General features: G+C 47.3%; 1 protein-coding gene across 1 annotated transcript in view; it reads left to right on the top strand.

Moving 5' to 3' along the window:
- Positions 1-19,848: 19,848 nt before the first annotated feature.
- The window catches only part of LOC137351714 (zona pellucida sperm-binding protein 4-like), a 73,064-nt gene continuing 71,985 nt past the window's right edge, over positions 19,849-20,927 (top strand). Inside the window, exon 1 of the mRNA XM_068016452.1 lies at positions 19,849-20,335. Within this exon, the coding sequence (XP_067872553.1) occupies positions 20,113-20,335 (223 nt within the window). The 5' untranslated portion in view covers positions 19,849-20,112. The remainder of the gene's footprint in view (positions 20,336-20,927) is intronic.

The raw sequence follows: 20,927 nt of genomic DNA on the forward strand, positions 1-20,927 counted from the left end.
TCTGGTTTTAATCTTTCGCAAACAATCCCAGCTACAATCTTCAAATGATCTTTTGCCAATTGTTTCAAGGCACTGAGAGTCAGATCTTCTCTCTTGACAAAGTTTTGAACATCAATAGTACTCATGTTAATTTCACACTGATCACAGACAAAGTAAAGGTGAAATATTCTTTGCTTTAGCTCTGGGAAATTCCAGTCTATCCATTCCATAGCCCAGTCACACATCACATCCCGGACAAGATCCCAATTTTGTTACGATCCCCGTGGAGATCACTAATAAACCAAAAGGATCAAATCAACTGACCCAAATTTAGGAAAGAAAAACCAAATGGACACAATTTCACTTTTAAAAATGTTACATTAACACTCAAACCAAAACCAACATCGATTAAACATGAACTAACAGTTAAATCATGGTCGATATATGTATCTTAATGTTTACACATTAATTATCAGATGCAACAAATATAGTTCTCACAAGGGTGGCACAGTGGCGCAGTGGTTAGCACCGCAGCCTCACAGCTCCAGTGACCCGGGTTCAATTCTGGGTACTGCCTGTGTGCAGTTTGCTAGTTCTCCCTGTGTCTGCGTGGGTTTCCTCTGGGTGCTCCGGTTTCCTCCCACATGCCAAAGACTTGAGGTTGATAGGTAAATTGACCATTATAAATTGCCCCTAGTATAGGTAGGTGGTACGGAAATATATAGGGACAGGTGGGGATGTGGTCGGAATATGGAATTAGTGTAGGATTAGTATAAATGGGTGGTTGATGGTCGGCACAGACAAGGTGGGCCGAAGGGCCTGTTTCAGTGCTGTATCTCTAAAAAAAAAAGTCCTTTGAGCAGTCTTATCAGCAAGATGTCAATGAACACTTCTACATCACAGACTCAATCACAGCTCCAAGAGAACATAAACAGGCTGGTGAAATGGGGGACACATGGCAGATGGAATTTAATGCAGAGAAGTGTGAAGTGATACATTTTGGGTGGCAGAATGAGGAAAGGTAATACAAAATAAAGGGTATCATTCTAAAGGGGCTGCAGGAACAGAAGGACCTAGGGATGTAAATGCACAAAACATTGAAGGTGGTAGGGCAGGTTGAGAAAGACTAGTTCATTCTGAGTCTATACCACTCTATTGGGGAATGAACCTGCATTAATAGCTGATGAACCAAGGAATGACCTCCAAGCTGTCAGTTCGCTTACAATCAGAGTGACTTTTTTTTTTATTCGTTCAGGGAATGATCCACCTCGGCCTCCTCCTGAATCCCCAGCTTCACAGATGCCAGCCTTCTGCCAATTCGATTCACTCCACCTGATCTCTCTCTCTCCTGGTCTCTTTATGCTCTGCTCCACTCTCGCTGTTCCCTGCTCTCAGAGTGACCCCTCACTTATTCTTTCTCCTGGTCACTTTCTGCTCTGCTCCATTCTCACTGTTTCCCGCTCTCTGAGTGAACTCTCACTCTCTCCCTCGGGCTCTTTATGCTCCGCTTCGCTCTCACTGTTTCCCGTTATCTGAGTAAACTCTCGCTCTCTCTCCACTGGTATGTTTACGCTCCAGTCTCCTCTCACTGTTTCCCGCTCTCTGACTGAGCTCTCTCGCTCTCTCTCTCCTCGGCTCATTGTGCTCTGCTCTGCTCTCGCTGTTTCCTGATCTCTGAGTTAACTCTCACTCCCTATCTCCCGGGCTCCTTATGGTCCACTCCACTCTCGCTGTTTCCTGCTCTCTGAGTGCACTCTCGCTCTCTCTATCTCCCGGGCTCTTTATGCTCCGCTCTGCTCTCGCTGATTCCCGCTCTCTGATCATCCCAACCTACCCATGACCCCAGCGTCCTTGCAAACTACTGCCCCATCTCTACCCTGTTATCAGGAGACAATCTGTGAGGATTTAACCCCTTACTCACCATGGGATCCAATGACACGGGGCGTGGTGTCGGAGGGGGAGGAAAACATAGTTACAAAGATAACACCATTGCCCCCACCTCCTCATAATACCCATATAATCCCATCCCCTTTCTATATGTAGTCATGGGCTGAGCTCCGACAGGTGGTGCGCACAATATTCCGAACACGCACCTGTCAGATTTTTTTGTTTCACTTCGTCGGATGCAGCTGACTCTTGTTGCATCAGTAGAGCATTGTATGCATACTTTATCATTTCCCGAGTGGACTTGTAACCATGTATTAAAATAAGCTTTATCTCTACTCCAGTCCCTGACTGTTGGGATACATATACCATCAGTGAAATTATACAAAGCCCCATAGTTCATGTAGTTATGTCCCTCCTGTGTTTGTTGTTGCTCCAGTGGTGCATCAGCATTCTCTTGTGCTTGTATTAATCTCAGAGTTCCCAGTATCACGACTTCCCAGAGTCGAAGTGCCCACTGTGGGTTCATCGCTTCCGGTGTTTTAATCCAGGGATTTAAACAAAATGACCTGGTCGTCACCAGGTGTTAGTTCCTGGTCTACTCATTTCCTCACCTGTGTGGGTGGAAAAGGTTCTATTGTTTATGGGTTAATAGCTGTGTCTTTTATAATCGTACCATTTCTATCTCGTCAAGTCCGTGTCTGTATTTCCATCAGATTTGTATCTGAGCACGCTGCGCTCGTGCCTGAGTGGTGATGAATACCAGCCAGACTCCGGTTAACATCACCACGACTCCCAGTCCCCCGAACATTCCATTCTCTAATGTGTTTCGCCACTCCTGGTATCACATGACATACCAGGTGGTCTCCATGATAGGCCCTATCTCAGGTTCAGCCATCATTCCCTTGATTATATTTTTTCCGTTGGGACCAGTGTTTCCACCGGCCCTTCCCTTTCATATCGACACATGCACAGGTATCACTAGTCATGAATAATATCGTATGGTCCAGTCTACCTTGGGGTGAATCCTGCCTGTTTGGGGGTAACTCGGACCAAAACATTCTCCCCTACTTGTGGTATGGCTGGGCCGGCCTTATCCTTGTTTTGTGTCTCTAGGTCCCGTATGGCCTGCTGATCCCTCACCTCCTGTCACAACTCTTTTAACTGCAGATCTAATTGTCTTACGTTTTGCCTAATTCAGTCTCGTAGAGGTCCCATATCCTCCCCGCCTACTATGATGCTTTCGGGGAGTTGCATAGCCCTCCCTGTCATGAGTTTGAAGGGGGTCAAGCCTGTCATTCGGTTGGGTGTAGCTCTTAGTCTCATTAATATACAGGGTAAGACATCTACCCACCCCTTTCCGGTCTCAGAGATGGCCTTTGCTATAGCTGTTTTTAGAGTGCGGTTTATTTGCTCCACCATTCCTGAACTCTGCGGGTGATAGGGGACATGAAACCGTTGTCGGATTCCCAGTAAACCACAGACTCGCTTCATGACCTGTCCTGTAAAGTGTGTGCCCTGGTCTGAGTCGGGAATGCTTCAACCCACCTGCTGAACTGAACAATGATCACCAGACAATACCACTTTCCTCTACTATTAGGCAGAGGCCCAGTAAAATCAATTTGCAGGTTTTCCCACGGACCTTTATGTCGGGGCTGATGTGCCATTTTAACCTTGATGGGTTTTCCCGGGTTATGTTGTGCACATATTATACAATGTTGGCAGTGTTTCTCCACGTCTCTCCCTACACCGGCCCACCACCAATCTTTGAGCAGGTGGTTCAGCATCCCATCACATCCGTGGTGATCCGGTTTGTGAAGGGTTCGTCCGCTATTTCTCCCACTACTTCTTGATCTATTTCTGTCTGGCACTGATGTGGTTCTCCCTCGGCTATTATTCCCTCGGCTGGGTTGATCCCTGTATCTCTAATGATTTGTATCGATTGGTCTTTAGGTAACAGTACTGCTTCCCACATGGCTCGTCGAGCATCGGACACCGTTTTCAATCTCCCGGTGTTTAACAACTCCACTATCGTGTGTTTGGTATGTATAATCAGCTGTCCAGACATTGTGACAGGTTCACATACTCTCACTGCCCAGGCTGTGCAGTCGAGTGCAGCCACGCATCGGTGGAGCCCTCTAACTACCGGAGATTCTTGTGTAGAATAGTATGCCACTGGTCTCATCACTCCTCCCCTTTCCTGGGTTAGAACATAGAACATAGAACATAGAACATAGAATATAGAACATAGAACATAGAACATAGAACATAGAACATAGAACAGTACAGCACAGTACAGGCCCTTCGGCCCACGATGTTGTGCCGAACCTTTAACCTCCTCTAAGATAAAACTAACTACCTATCCTTCATTCCACTATCATCCATGTACCTATCCAAGAGTCGCTTAAATCTCCCTAATGTATCTGCTTCTACTACCACCGCTGGCAGTGCATTCCACGCACCCACCACTCTCTGTGTAAAGAACCTACCTCTGACATCTCCCCGAAACCTTCCTCCAATCACCATAAAATTATGCCCTCTGGTGATAGCCCTTTCCACCCTGGGATAAAGTCTCTGACTATCCACTCTATCTAAGCCTCTCATCATCTTGTACCCCTCTATCAAGTCACCTCTCATCCTTCTTCGCTCCAATGAGAAAAGCCCTAGCTCCCTCAATCTTTCTTCGTAAGACATGCCCTCCAGTCCAGGCAGCATCCTGGTAAATCTCCTCTGCACCCTCTCTGAAGCTTCCACATCCTTCCTATAATGAGGCGACCAGAACTGAATACAATATTCCAAGTGTGGTCGCCCCAGGGCCTTATAGAGCTGTAGCATAACCTCGCGGCTCTTAAACTCAATCCCTCTGTTAATGAAAGAAAACACACCAAACGCCTTCTTAACAACCCTATCAACTTGGGTGGCAACTTTGAGCGATCTATGGACATGAACCCCAAGATCCCTCTGTTCCTCCACACTACCAAGAATCCTGTCTTTAAGCCTGTATTCTCATTCAAATTCGACCTTCCAAAATGAATCACTTCACACTTTTCCAGGTTGAACTCCATCTGCCACTTCTCAGCCCAGCTCTGCATCCTGTCAATGTCCCGTTGCAACCTACAACAGCCTTCCACACAATCCACAACTCCAGCAACCTTCGTGTCATCAGCAAACTTGCTAACCCAGCCTTCCACTTCCTCATCCAAGTCATTTATAACAATCACAAAGAGCAGAGGTCCCAGAACAGATCCTTGTGGAACACCACTGGTCACCGAGCTCCAGGCTGAATACTTTCCATCTACTACCACCCTCTGTCTTCTATGGGCCAGCCAATTCTGTATCCAGACAGCCAACTTTCCCTGAATCCCACGCCTCCTTACTTTCTGAATGAGCCTACCATGGGGAACCTTATCAAACGCCTTGCTAAAATCCATATACACCACATCCACTGCTCTTCCTTCATCAATGTGTTTTGTCACATCTTCAAAGAATTCAATAAGGCTTGTGAGGCATGACCTGCCCCTCACAAAGCCATGCTGACTGTCTCTAATCAAACTATGCTTTTCCAAATAATCATAAATCCTGTCTCTCAGAATCCTCTCCAATAATTTGCCCACTACCGACGTAAGACTGACTGGTCTATAATTCCCAGGGTTATCCCTATTCCCTTTCTTGAACAAGGGAACAACATTTGCCACCCTCCAATCATCCAGTTCTACTCCAGTGGACAGTGAGGACGCAAAGATCATCGCCAGAGGCGCGGCAATCTCTTCCCTCGCTTCCCGTAATATCCTTGGGTATATCCCGTCTGGCCCCGGGGACTTATCTGTCCCCATGTCATTCAAAATTTCCAGCACATCCTCCCTCTTAACCTCAACCTGTTCGAGCATATCAGCCTGTTCCACGCTGTCCTCACAAACGACCAGGTCCCTCTCACTAGTGAATACTGAAGCAAAGTATTCATTTAGGACCTCCCCTACCTCCTCCGACTCCAGGCACAAGTTCCCTCCACTATCCCTGATCGGCCCTACCCTCACTCTGGCCATCCTCTTGTTCCTCTCATAAGTGTAGAACGCCTTGGGACTTTCCTTAATCCTACCCGCCAAGGCTTTTTCATGTCCCCTTCTAGCTCTCCTAAGTCCATTCTTCAGTTCCTTCCTGGCGACCTTGTAACCCTCTAGAGCTCTGTCTGATCCTTGCTTCCTCAACCTTAAGTAAGCTTCCTTCTTCCTCTTGACTCGCTGTTCCACATCTCTTGTCATCCAAGGTTCCTTCACCCTACCATCCCTTCCCTGCATCATCGGGACAAACCTATCCAGCAGTCGCAGCAAGTGCTCCCTAAACAACCTCCACATTTCTGTCGTGCATTTCCCTGAGAACATCTGTTCCCAATTTATGCTCCCCAGTTCCTGCCTAATAGCATTGTAATTCCCCCTCCCCCAATTAAATATTTTCCAATCCCGTCTGCTCCTGTCCCTCTCCATGACTATAGTAAAGGTCAGGGAGTTGTGATCACTATCACCGAAATGCTCTCCCACCGAGAGATCTGCCACCTGGCCTGGTTCGTTGCCAAGCACCAAGTCCAACATAGCCTCCCCTCTAGTCGGCCTATCGACATATTGTGTCAGGAAACCTTCCTGGACACACCTGACAAAAACTGCTCCATCCAAACTATTTGCACTAAGGAGGTTCCAATCAATATTGGGGAAGTTGAAGTCACCCATGACAACAACCCTGTTACTTCTGCACCTTTCCAAAATCTGCCTCCCAATCTGTTCCTCCGTGTCTCTGTTGCTATTGGGGGGTCTATAGAAAACTCCCAATAAAGTGACTGCTCCTTTCCTGTTTCTGACTTCCACCCATAATGACTCAATAGACAAACCCTCCTCGGCGACCTCCCTTTCTGCAGCTGTGATACTATCCCTGATTAGCAATGCCACTCCCCCACCTCTTTTACCTCCCTCCCTATTCCTTTTGAAACATCTAAGCCCCGGAACATCCAACATCCATGTCTCCGTAATGGCCACAACATCGTAGCTCCAAGTACTGATCCATGCTCTAAGCTCATCACCCTTATTCCTGACACTTCTTGCGTTAAAATAGACACACTTCAACCCATCATACTGGCTGCAACTTTGCCCTGTCAACTGTCTAACCTTCCTCACAGACTCTCTGCACTCGGTATCTGCCTGTTCAACAGCTACCCCATCCACTGATCCGTAGCTCCGGTTCCCATCCCCCTGCCAAACTAGTTTAAACCCTCCCAAAGAGCTCTAGCAAACCTCCCGGCCAGGATGTTGGTGCCCCTCCAGTTCGGATGCAACCCGTCCTTCTGGTACAGGTCCCACCTTCCCCAGAAGGTATCCCAATGATCCACATATCTGAAGCCCTCCCTCCTACATCAGTTCTGTAGCCACGTGTTCAACTGCACTCGCTCTCTGTTTCTAGCCTCACTAGCACGTGGCACCGGTATCAATCCTGAGATTACTATCCTGTTCGTCCTGCCTTTTAGCTTCCAACCTAACTCCCTATATTCGCTTTTCAGGTCCTCATCCCTTTTCCTAACTATGTCATTGGTACTGATGTGTACCACGACTTCTGGCTGCTCCCCCTCCCCCATAAGAATCCTGCAGACTCGATCCGAGATATCCCTGACCCTGGCACCCGGGAGGCAACATACCATCCGGGAATCTCGTTCGCGTCCACAGAATCTCCTGTCTGTTCCTCTAACCACTGAATCTCCTATCACTATCACTCTCCCATTCTCCCCCCTTCCCTTCTGAGCCACTGAGCCAGGCTCAGTCCCAGACACCTGGCCGCTGTGGCTTTCCCCTGGTAGGTCCCCGGCCCACCAACCGTATCCAAAACGCTATACTTATTATTAAGGGGAACGGCCACAGGGGATCCCTCCCCCGACGGTCACCCAGCTACCTTTATCCTGTAACTTAAGAACAAGAACAAAGAACAAAGATAATTACAGCACAGGAACAGGCCCTTCGGCCCTCCAAGCCTGCGCCAATCCAGATCCTCTCTCTAAACATGTCGCCTATTTTCTAAGGTTCTGTATCTCTTTTCTTCCTGCCCATTCATGTATCTGTCTAGATACATCTTAAAAGACTCCATCGTGCCCGCATCTACCACCTCCGCTGGCAATGCGTTCCAGGTGCCCACCACCCTCTGCGTAAAGAACTTTCCACGCATATCCCCCCTAAACTTTTCCCCTTTCACTTTGAACTCGTGTCCTCTAGTAATTGAAACCCCCACTCTGGGAAAAAGCCTCCTGCTATCCACCCTGTCTATACCTCTCATGATTTTGTACACCTCAATCAGGTCCCCCGTCAACCTCCGTCTTTCTAATGAAAATAATCCTAATCTACTCAACCTCTCTTCATAGCTAGCGCCCTCCATACCAGGCAACATCCTGGTGAACCTCCTCTGCACCCTCTCCAAAGCATCCACATCCTTTTGATAATGTGGCGACCAGAACTGTACGCAGTATTCCAAATGTGGCCGAACCAAAGTCCTATACAACTGTAACATGACCTGCCAACTCTTGTACTCAATGCCCCGTCCGATGAAGGAAAGCATGCCGTATGCCTTCTTGACCACTCTATTTACCTGCGTTGCCACCTTCAGGGAACAGTGGACCTGAACACCCAAATCTCTCTGGACATCAATTTTCCCCAGGACCTTTCCATTTACTGTATAGTTCACTCTTGAATTGGATCTTCCAAAATGCATCACCTCGCATTTGCCCTGATTGAACTCCATCTGCCATTTCTCTGCCCAACTCTCCAATCTATCTATATTCTGCTGTATTCTCTGACAGTCCCCTTCACTATCTGCTACTCCACCAATCTTAGTGTCGTCTGCAAATTTGCTAACCAGTCCACCTATACTTTCCTCCAAATCATTAATGTATATCACAAACAACAGTGGTCCCAGCACGGATCCCTGTGGAACACCACTGGTCACACGTCTCCATTTTGAGAAACTCCCTTCTACTGCTACTCTCTGTCTCCTGTTGCCCAGCCAGTTCTTTATCCATCTAGCTAGTACACCTTGGACCCCAAGCGCCTTCACTTTCTCCATCAGCCTGCCATGGGGAACCTTATCAAATGCCTTACTGAAGTCCATGTATATGACATCGACAGCCCTTCCCTCATCAATCAACTTTGTCACTTCCTCAAAGAATTCTATTAAGTTGGTAAGACATGAATTAAGTGTCACTACTTCCCTCTAACTGCTCTCTATCACCCCCTCAGCATCCTGAATGATCCGAAGTTCATCCAGCTCCAGTTCCCTAACGCGGTCTGTGAGGAGCTGGGGTTGGGTGCACTTCTCACAGGTGAAGTCAGCAGGGACACAAGTGGTGACCCTTACCTCCCACATCCTGCAAGAGGAGCATACAACTGCCCTAGCTTCCATCCCCTCTGCTCTAAATTGACAAAAGAGATTTAAAAAAAAGGAAAGTAAAGGGTTACTACAGCATTATAGAACCCTCCATCGAGATCATAATAGATCTGGAATGGCTTTGTCATGTCTGTTAGTCTGAGGGTTGGGGCTGCAAGCAGCCCTGCCTTTAATTTACCATATGTTTCCTCCTGCTCGTTTCCCCATTCCAATAGTTCCATCCCGGGCTTTCCTCCTTTCACTAAGTGTTGGATAGGTTCCACCAGGGTAGCGAATTGGGGAATGAAATTTCTGCAGTAATTGAACAAGCCCATCACTCGCTGTACCCCCTGCACTGTTGTGTGTCGGGGCATATTAGCGATTGCTGTTTTGCGATCGGCGGGGAGGGCTTTACTTCCCTGACTTATGTCATGTCCCAAGTACCGTACTCTGGTCTGGCCGATCTGTGCCTTCTTTGGGTTAATTTTGAATCCTGATTTTTCTAATGTCTTTAATACGGTTACCAGGGCCCCGAGGTGCTCTGGATTTAAGTTCGTTAAGATACCTAGTGCACTGTCAGGAATTGCTTAAAGTATTTCAGAATATCATAAGCTTGTTATGTGAAATACTGACAGACTTGTGACCCGACAGTTAGCCAGGATACAATCTACTACAAGTTGCGCTGGGCTGAAAGCAGACTCTGAGAGTAGATTTCTAACAGTTCTAATCCTATCCAAGCCTGGCCAGTTAAAAGATGGAGCTCGAATGGGGGCCAGAAGGTCCCTTACCTGTCACTTGCCAAAGAAACATAAAAAATTAATAGAGAAAATGATGAAATCAGGTTGGAAACCTGATGACCAGCCGGATGACCAGTGGGAATGGTGGAAGAAGGAAAAGAAAGACAAGGATGAAAAAGCCTGGGTTCTAATTCTTCATGCCCATGTCAAACTAACAGAACGAGTAAACCAATATGTAAAAGATAAAAAGCAGCAGGTGACTGTTCTGTCCGGACGGACAGTCCTACCAGCACTGACAGGCAGCCCTAACGAACTGCCTAATGAGGATGATATTGATTGGGGATCGCTCGAGGAGGAGGCACATAATTATAACCAAGAAGGAGAAGACCCCTCCCCTACTTACGCTCCGGCGAATAAGGCCAAAACAGCTCCTGTAAAGGTGGAGTACGTCCCTGGGGTGCCAGCACAACACGGGGCGGTGGGCCGGGACGGACACCCAGGGCAACCAGCCCGACCAGCACATTTAAGAATGACATATATATCCCTGTCTCCCGGGGACACGATGAAGTTACTGGATAAACTTCCACTCCTAAAACCCCGTTATAACAATGCAATCTTCTGGCAGAAGATTAAAGAAATGCAAATTTGTCACAATCTCCACAATCGGGATGTCACAGGATTAATCAGGACCAAAATGCCTGAGAATTATTGGGAACGATTGCAGGCTGCCCACTGGGATGGTACCTGGTGTGCGGACCTGGCTGCCGACCTGCAACAACTGGAACAAGACCTGATTATGTTTAAAGCCGATGTCACTGCTACCCTTGGTCAGGTTCCCCCCCCCCCCACCATAAAAGCCGATGTCACTGCTACCCTTGGTCAGGTTCCCCCCCCCCCCCCACCACCATAAAAGCCGATGTCACTGCTACCCTTGGTCAGGTTCCCCCCCCCCCCCCCCCACCATAAAAGCCGATGTCACTGCTACCCTTGGTCAGGTTCCCCCCCCCCCCCCCCACCATAAAAGCCGATGTCACTGCTACCCTTGGTCAGGTTCCACCGCTCCCCCCCCACCATAAAAGCCGATGTCACTGCTACCCTTGGTCAGGTTCCCCACCCCCCCCCACCACCATAAAAGCCGATGTCACTGCTACCCTTGGTCAGGTTCCCCACCCCCCCCCCACCACCATAAAAGCCGATGTCACTGCTACCCTTGGTCAGGTTCCCCACCCCCCACCCACCATAAATTGGAATTCGATTGTAGGGGTGACTCAGAACAAAGGGGAAGGAGCGCAGGAATATGGGACTAGAAAGTCCGAAGCTTTCCTAGCGCACAGTGACATGGCAAATGTAGATCGACAAAATCCAACATTTCTCCAGTTATATAGGGACGGAATAAGCCCCACTCACCAGGCAATATCGAAAACGGGACTAGTAAATTACAATAATTATCATGATTTGGAAAATTGGGGTACCGCTGTAGATAATCAACAAAAATCCAAAATAGCCACCCTTCTGACAGAATCTTGCAAAGCAGCCTCTGTAAAAAGAACAGAGACCTGTTTTAACTACAATGAACCAGGACATCGTCACGCTGAGTGGAGAGCCCCAAGGCAGGATGGCCGTAAGAAATGCAAAAACTCTCACAAAATGGGGCACGAAATAAAGGACTTTTTTATTCATTCATGGGATGTGGGCATCGCTGGCCAGGCCAGCATTTATTACCCATCCCTAATTGTCCTTGAGAAGGTGGTGGTGAGCTGCCTTCTTGAACCGCTGCAGTCCATTTGGGGTAGGTACACCCACAGTGCTGTTAGGAAGGGAGTTCCAGGATTTTGACCCAGTGACAGTGAAGGAACGGCGATATAGTTCCAAGTCAGGATGGTGTGTGTTTTGGAGAGGAACTTGCAGGTGGTGGTGTTCCCATGCATCTGCTGCCCTTGTTCTTCTAGTTGGTAGAGGTCGTGGCTTTGGAAGGTGCTGTCTAAGCAGCCTTGGTGCAATGCTGCAGTGCATCTTGTAGATGGTACACACTGCTGCCACTGTGCGTCGTTGGTGGAGGGAGTGAATGTTTGTGGATGTTGTGCCAATCAAGCAGGCTGCTTTGTCCTGGGTGGTGTCGAGCTTCTTGAGTGTTGTTGGAGCTGCACCCATCCAGGCAAGTGGAGAGTATTCCATCACACTCCTGACTTGTGCCTTGTAGATGGTGGACAGGCTTTGGGGAGTCAGGAGGTAAGTTGCTCGCCTCAGGATTCCTAGCCTCTGACCTGGGCACAGAGGGGGTGAACAGGAAGGAAAAGGACCCCAGCAGCAACAAAGGAAAGGAAAGGTGATTGACGAGACAGGCACAGCCGCCAGTAAAATGAGTAATCAACAGCTGTTAGATATCATACAGCACCTGACACGACAACAAACACAGCTCCAATGAGTGACATCGGCCCCCGGGCAGGAATCCGATCCCCGTATGTGGATTGAGGCATCGTTAGGGGGCCAGCGATGTGATATGTTAATAGATACGGGAGCATCAGTATCCTTGACTAACCTTGACCTGCCTACTACCCGCCACTCTATTATGATACAGGGAGTAGGGGGCAGTAAAACTATAGCATACAAAAGTGAAACACAGATATTAGAAACTGAGGGTATGATACTACAAGTCCAGTTCTGGGTGTGCCCAAACCCGGAAGGTACAATACTAGGTATGGACTTACTCAATGAGCTGGGCACAATTGTAGACGCACAGAATAGACAAATAATCTGGACGACTAAAAAGGGACACAAAGACAGAATCAATGGTAAATGGGTCCCACTAAGGAATGTAGCGACGATAGGCAGCATTAATACCTTGGCCAGGGACTGGACTGGAGATGGGATGTTGGGAACAATATGCCAAGCTATACCAGGAATCTGGGCCGAGAGCAAACAGGAATGTGGTCTCATCAAAACCACGCCAGAACGAAGTGTTGGGCCAACACACCCGCCTCACAAACAATACCCGATTAAACCAGAGGCCATGCAGGCAACTGAGGGAATAATAATGGCACTGATAGAACAGGGCATTTTACGGCCAACAGTGTCAATCACAAATTCCCCCATGTGGCCAGTTAAAAAACCCGACAGGAGTTACCGGTTAACTATAGATTATACTGCCCTAAATAAAGTAACACCCAAAGAGCACCCTATTGTAGCCAGCCCAGCCACGATCTTCAACGGTTTCAATCCAGAACATCGGATTTTTACAGTTCTAGATATCACAAATGGATTCTTGTCAATCCCACTGGACCCTGAGTCCCAGGAAACATTTGCCTTCATCTCAAAGGGCAAACAATACACCAGGTCCAGATTCCCACAGGGATTCCACAACAGCCCAAACATCTTTCACCGGATCATGAGCAAAACCCTGGAAGAGTGTGACCTAGCCACATATAATAGTACTATCTTACAGTACGTGGATGATATCCTGATCACCTCGGTGACCAACCGAGAACGCCTAGGGGCCCTGGTAACCGTATTAAAGACATTAGAAAAATCAGGATTCAAAATTAACCCAAAAGAAGACACAGATCGGCCAGACCAGAGTACGGTACTTGGGACATGACATAAGTCAGGGAAGTAAAGCCCTCCCCGCCGATCGCAAAACAGCAATCGCTAATATGCCCCGACCCACGACAGTGCAGGGGGTACAGCGAGTGATGGGCTTGTTCAATTACTGCAGAAATTTCATTCCCCAATTCGCTACCCAGGTGGAACCTATCCAACACTTAGTGAAAGGAGGAAAGCCCGGGATGGTACTAGTGGAATAGGGAAACGAGCAGGAGGAAACATATGGTAAATTAAAGGCAGGGCTGCTTGCAGCCCCAACCCTCAGACTATCAGACATGACAAAGCCATTCCAGATCTATTATGATCTCGATGGAGGGTTCTATAATGCTGTAGTAACCCAGGAAAGGAGAGGAGTGATGAGACCAGTGGCATACTATTCTACACAAGAATCTCCGGTAGTTAGAGGGCTCCACCGATGCGTGGCTGCACTCGACTGCACAGCCTGGGCAGTGAGAGTATGTGAACCTGTCACAATGTCTGGACAGCTGATTATACATACCAAACACACTATAGTGGAGTTGTTAAACACCGGGAGATTGAAAACGGTGTCCGATGCTCGACGAGCCATGTGGGAAGCAGTACTGTTACCTAAAGACCAATCGATACAAATCATTAGAGATACAGGGATCAACCCAGCCGAGGGAATAATAGCCGAGGGAGAACCACATCAGTGCCAGACAGAAATAGATGAAGAAGTAGAAGGAGAAATAGTGGACGAACCCTTCACAGATCCCCACATAACCCTCTATGTTGATGGATCCAGACGATATATAAATGGACAGTTCCGTACGGGGTGGGCTGTGGTAGATCAAAGTGACACAGTCCTCTTACAAGGGGGACTGGAAGGAACAATATTCTGTGGATTTAGTGGCTTTAATGGAAGCCCTAAAGTTAGCAGAGGGAAAACGCGTGAATGTGTTTACAGACAGTAGATACACATTTGGGGTAGTACATGATTATATGACAGCGTGGAGTAGACGAGGGTATGTAACGTCAGGAGGGGGACATATTCAGCACGAGAACGTGGTTCGAGAATTCGTAGAAGTAGTTAAGCGACCAGCTGCTGCAGCCTTAATAAATATCAAAGCGCATCGGAAGATGGAATGTAAGGAACAACAGGGAAACATGTTAGCTGACCAGGCAGCCCGGAATACCGCACAGAGGGCTGTGCCACAGACCATTCAAGTAGCCGCACTAGGACCAGGGGAATTAAACATTAAAAGAGTACAGGAAGAGGTTAGCATGGAAGAACGATCCCGATGGGAACATCAAGGGGCAGTTGTTGGGGGAGAAGGGGTTTGGTGAAAGGGACTACAAGTAGTCGTCCCGTCCTCCATACAGACTGAGCTACTCAAACTGTACCACAAACCGGATCACCCCGGATGTGATGGGATGCTGAACCAAAGATTGGTGGTGGGCCCAGTGTAGGGAGAGACGTGGAGAAACACTGCCAACATTGTATAATATGTGCACAACATAACCCGGGAAAACCCATCAAGGTTAAAATGGCACATCAGCCCCGACATAAAGGTACGTGGGAATACCTGCAAATTGATTTTACTGGGCCTCTGCCTAATAGTAGAGGAAAGTGGTATTGTCTGGTGATCATTGTTCAGTTCACCAGGTGGGTTGAAGCATTCCCGACTCAGACCAGGGCACACACTTTACAGGACAGGTCATGAAGCGAGCCTGTGGTTTACTGGGAATCCGACAACGGTTTCATGTCCCCTATCACCCGCAGAGTTCAGGAATGGTGGAGCAAATAAACCGCACTCTAAAAACAGCTATAGCAAAGGCCATCTCTGAGACCGGAAAGGGGTGGGTAGATGTCTTACCCTGTATATTAATGAGACTAAGAGCTACACCCAACCGAATGACAGGCTTGACCCCCTTCAAACTCATGACAGGGAGGGCTATGCAACTCCCCGAAAGCATCATAGTAGGCGGGGAGGATATGGGACCTCTACGAGACTGAATTAGGCAAAACGTAAGACAATTAGATCTGCAGTTCAAAGAGTTGTGACAGGAGGTGAGGGATCAGCAGGCCATACGGGACCTGGAGACACAAAACAAGGATAAGGCCGGCCCAGCCATACCACAAGTAGGGGAGAATGTTTTGGTCCGAGTTACCCCCAAACAGGCAGGATTCACCCCAAGGTAGACCGGACCATACGATATTATTCATGACTAGTGATACCTGTGCATGTGTCGATATGAAAGGGAAGGGCCGGTGGAAACACTGGTCCCAACGGAAAAAATATAATCAAGGGAATGATGGCTGAACCTGAGATAGTGCCTATCATGGAGACCACCTGGTATGTCATGTGATACCAGGAGTGGCGAAACACATTAGAGAATGGAATGTTCGGGGGACTGGGAGTAGTGGTGATGTTAACCGGAGTCTGGCTGGTATTCATCACCACTCAGGCACGAGCGCAGCGTGCTCAGATACAAATCCGATGGAAATACAGACACGGACTTGACGAGATAGAAATGGTACGATTATAAAAGACACAGCTATTAACCCATAAACAATAGAACCTTTTCCACCCACACAGGTGAGGAAATGAGTAGACCAGGAACTAACACCTGGTGACGACCAGGTCATTTTGTTTAAATCCCTGGATTAAAACACCGGAAGTGATGAACCCACAGTGGGCACTTCGACTCTGGGAAGTCGTGATACTGGGAACTCTGAGATTAATACAAGCACAAGAGAATGCTGATGCACCACTGGAGCAACAACAAACACAGGAGGGACATAACTACATGAACTATGGGGCTTTGTATAATTTCACTGATGGTATATGTATCCCAACAGTCAGGGACTGGAGTAGAGATAAAGCTTATTTTAATACATGGTTACAAGTCCACTCGGGAAATGATAAAGTATGCATACAATGCTCTACTTATGCAACAAGAGTCAGCTGCATCCGACGAAAAGAAACAAAAAAATCTGACAGGTGCGTGTTCGGAATATCGTGCGCACCACCTGTCGGAGCTCAGCCCATGACTACATATAGAAAGGGGGTGGGATTATATGGGTCTTATGAGGAGGTGGGGGCAACAGTGTTATCTTTGTATGTATGTTTTCCTCCCCCTCCGACACCACGCCCCGTGTCCTTGGATCCCAGGTGCGTAAGGGGTTAAATCCTCACAGACTGTCTCCTGATAACAGGGTAGAGTTGGGGCAGTAGTTTGCAAGGACGCTGGGGTCAAGGGTTGCTTGAGATGATCAGAGAGCGGGAAACAATGAGAGCAGAGCGGAGCATAAGGAGCCCGGGAGATAGAGAGTGAGAATTAACTCAGAGAGCAGGAAACAGCGAGAGCGGAGCAGAGCACAATGAGCCGAGGAGAGAGAGAGCGAGAGCTCAGTCAGAGAGTGGGAAACAGTGAGAAAGGAACGGAGCATAAAGAGCCCGGGAGAGAGAGAGAGCGAGATTTCATTCAGAGAGCGGGAAAAGTGAGAGCAGACTGGATCGTAAACATACCAGAAGAGAGAGAGCGAGAGTTTACTCAGATAACGGGAAACAGTGAGAGCGAAGCGGAGCGTAAAGAGCCCGAGAGAGAGAGTGAGAGTTCACTCAGAGAGCGGGAAACAGTGAGAGCGGAGCTGAGCACAAAGAGACCGGGAGAAAGAATAAGTGAGGGGGTCACTCAGAGAGAAGGGAACAGCGAGAGTGGATCAGAGCATAAAGAGACCGGGAGAGAGAGTAAGTGAGGGGTCATTCAGAGAGTGGGAAACAGCGAGAGCGGAGCATAAAGAGACCGGGAAAGAGAACAAGAGTTCACTCAGAGAGCGGGAAACAGCGAGAGCGGAGCTGAGCATAAAGAGACCAGGAGAGAGAGAGATCAGGTGGAGTGAATCGAATTGGCAGAAGGCTGGCATCTGTGAAGCTGGGGATTCAGGAGGAGGCCGAGATGGATCATCCCCTGAACGAATAAATAAAAAGTCACTCTGACTGTAAGTGAACTGACAGCTTGGAGGTCATTCCTTGGTTCATCAGCTATTAATGCAGGTTCATTCCCCAATAGAGTTGCATAGACTCAGAATGAACTAGTCTTTCTCAACCTGCCCTGCCACCTTCAATGTTTTGTGCATTTACACCCCTAGGTCCTTCTGTTCCTGCAGCCCCTTTAGAATGATACCCTTTATTTTGTATTACCTTTCCTCATTCTGCCACCCAGAATGTATCACTTCACACTTCTCAGCATTAAATTCCATCTGCCATGTGTCCCCCATTTCACCAGCCTGTTTATGTTCTCTTGGAGCTGTGATTGAGTCTGTGATGTAGAAGTGTTCATTGCCATCTTGCTGATAAGACTGCTCAAAGGACTTGTGAGAACTATATTTGTTGCATCTGATAATTAATGTGTAAACATTAAGATACATATACCGACCATGATTTAACTGTTAGTTCATGTTTAATCGATGTTGGTTTTGGTTTGAGTGTTAATGTAACATTTTTAAAGTGAAATTGTGTCCATTTGGTTTTTCTTTCCTAAATTTGGGTCAGTTGATGGATTTGATCCTTTTGGTTTGTTAGTGATCTCCACGGGGATCGTAACAAATTGGGATCTTGTCCGGGATGTGATGTGTGACTGGGCTATGGAATGGATAGACTGGAATTTCCCAGAGCAAAAGCAAAGAATATTTCACCTTTACTTTGTCTGTGATCAGTGTGAAATTAACATGAGTACTATTGATGTTCAAAACTTTGTCAAGAGAGAAGATCTGACTCTCAGTGCCTCGAAATAATTGGCAAAAGATCATTTGAAGATTGTAGCTGGGATTGTTGGGGAAAGATTAAAACCAGAGGCTCAGAAAGCAGAGATAATCCAAAAATTGGTTCCTCACTTCTTTCCTAAATTGGGGTCAGTCAGTGGATTCAATTCTTTTGTTTTTTGTTGATCTCCATGTGGAGGATAAAATCTATCACTATCATCCTGACAGTTCACAATACTTCCAACTTTTTGTTTTTGCCAAATTTTGAAATTGTGCCATGCACACCCAAATCTATATCATTAATCTAGATCAAGATAAACAGTGGTCCCAATACTGCCCCCCTGGGGAACCCCATTATATACCTTCCTCCATTCCCAATACAACTGTCTTTCACCACAACCATTAACATGCTCTTTGCCATTGTTCCAGGAAATCTTTGTTATTTAGTATCTCTTGCTGTAGACAATATCACACACCTTCCCTTTGTTCTCTTCCCCACCATCACCTCCCCTCCTCCACCCCCCCCCCCCCCACCTTCACTACACTCTGCTTCCTGTCATTCAACCAACTTCGTATCCATGTTTCCACTGTCCCTTTCATTCCATGGGATTCAACTCTGTTGACAAGTCTGTTATTGTGAGACTTTTATCAAACACCTTTTGGAAGTCCATTTTCACCACATCAATCACATTCCCCTCAACAACTCTCTCAAGCATGTTGAGCAGAGCCTAGTGATCAACTCCATCCATGTGGAAGATTCTTTGATGGAACTGAAGCATGACTTGTCTAACAATATGGTCTGGACAGATCAGGTGATTACTAAACTCACTCAGTCCACAATGACACATTGGACAGTGGGTATCTGTGCTGTACTGAACCAGGTCAATGAACTGAGTCAAGATGCATTGAGACAGAAAGTAGTTTATTGAAACCCATTGAAAAGCAATGTTGAAACAGAAAGTGACACTGCAGAATGTGCAGCTGTACTGATCCAGGACTGAATCCACTGTATATTCTGAACTCAATCCCACTGTGTGCTCAGTCAGCTCCTAATAAAAATGTGCCTCTACTGAGATGAAGCATTGACCTGATGGGGATCACATGATCATCCAAAATCCTCATAGTCCCCAAAGCAGGGGTGTCCCAGTAGAAAATGAAGATCCAAAGTCAGGCTGCCCCCACTCCTAATTCAGAGAGAGCTAAGCATCACATGTGAAAGTCCAAGAGAATCTCCAGAAGGTGTTAGAAAGATCTCTGGAACAAGGACTGGAATAGAGGAGGCATCAGAAATAGGGATTGAAGGAGGGGGCAGAGGAACATGGATCTGTTCAATCCACTGAGATCACAAGGGGACATTCCAGGAGATGGGGGTCTCTGAGAGGGGCTTTGGTCTGGAGCTGAATCAATCTTCCCCAGTGTCCATGGGATGGAAGCGGCCTCTCTCTGTCCCACAAGATACCGAGTGTGTCATTACCACAAACAACAAGATGATCATTTACAATTCTCGCTTTCTTCACTTCATGAGACTTTATGTCTAACTTCTATCCGTGCTGCCTCCTTAAGAGGGGACACTTGTGGAGCTGTCTTTGGAGCCAGTGTCCTTTCCTGCTTGATTAAAAACAGAGCCCATCTCCGTGTGAGCCGTGGGAATGCGGGTTAATGTTGAGGAGGCGGTGGAGCTGGGACTGTGTCTCAGGCTGATTGGCAAACTCATTTACTGCAGCTTAAACAGAGCTGTCAGAAAAAGGGGCATTGTGTTCAGTAACCTTACTCACCTGGGAGGTTTCACTTGTTATCATGGAGATATTCTGTATTCTAGCTTTGTTATTTGTTACAATCTGTTCTGCTCAGCCGCCCTCTCTCTTTCTGCCCGCTGATAAATGTTGGATATCTCCCAAATTCCGGCAAGAGTGTGGATTTGCGGGAATTGCAGGCAGTGAGTGTGTGCGGAGAGGTTGTTGCTTTGATGTTGGGAGCCGGGATGTGCCGCCGTGTTTCTATTCACTGGACAATCTGCCAGGTGGGTGTATTCTCACTCCGTCTATATTCCAGAGCAGTTATTTCCAGGGTCAGCTGTAGTTGGGATTGTCCAGGATAATCCCTTCATTTTCCTTTGATTCAATTCAGTGAATATTTCAAACTTGTCTGAGTGAAACTGATTGTGGGATGAAGACTATCTCCTCCAATAGTTTATCTTCATCCCAATCAAACTCCCCAAGGAGAATCCCGGGAATATTAACTGTCAGGATTTAACACTGAGTCCTGATTATATTGGACAGCTTCAGGGTTTGGTTTTAAGCAGAGTTTTGAAGGGAAGGAGAGGTTTGTGGAGAGAGTTCCATTTAAAATTGAAGCAGATGGAAACCCGCCTGTCAATGGCAGGGAGAGAGAATTCCCTGATGTTCAAGGGGCTGGAATTGAAGTAATGTGAGAATTGGGTGGGTTGTTGGATATGGGGAGGGGATTTTAACTCTGTTGGATTGGGAACTGAAGTGAGTTGGAGCGCAGGATAAAGATTGAACTGGATTTAGTGTGGGTTAAGATTGGGACAGGTAAGTTATGGAAGAGTGAGACTAATTCTGGGATTGGGATTCTCCTGGGAAATGATGGGA

This window comes from Heterodontus francisci, chromosome 2 (assembly GCF_036365525.1).
Source record: "Heterodontus francisci isolate sHetFra1 chromosome 2, sHetFra1.hap1, whole genome shotgun sequence".
In the NCBI taxonomy this organism is placed as follows: domain Eukaryota; kingdom Metazoa; phylum Chordata; class Chondrichthyes; order Heterodontiformes; family Heterodontidae; genus Heterodontus; species Heterodontus francisci.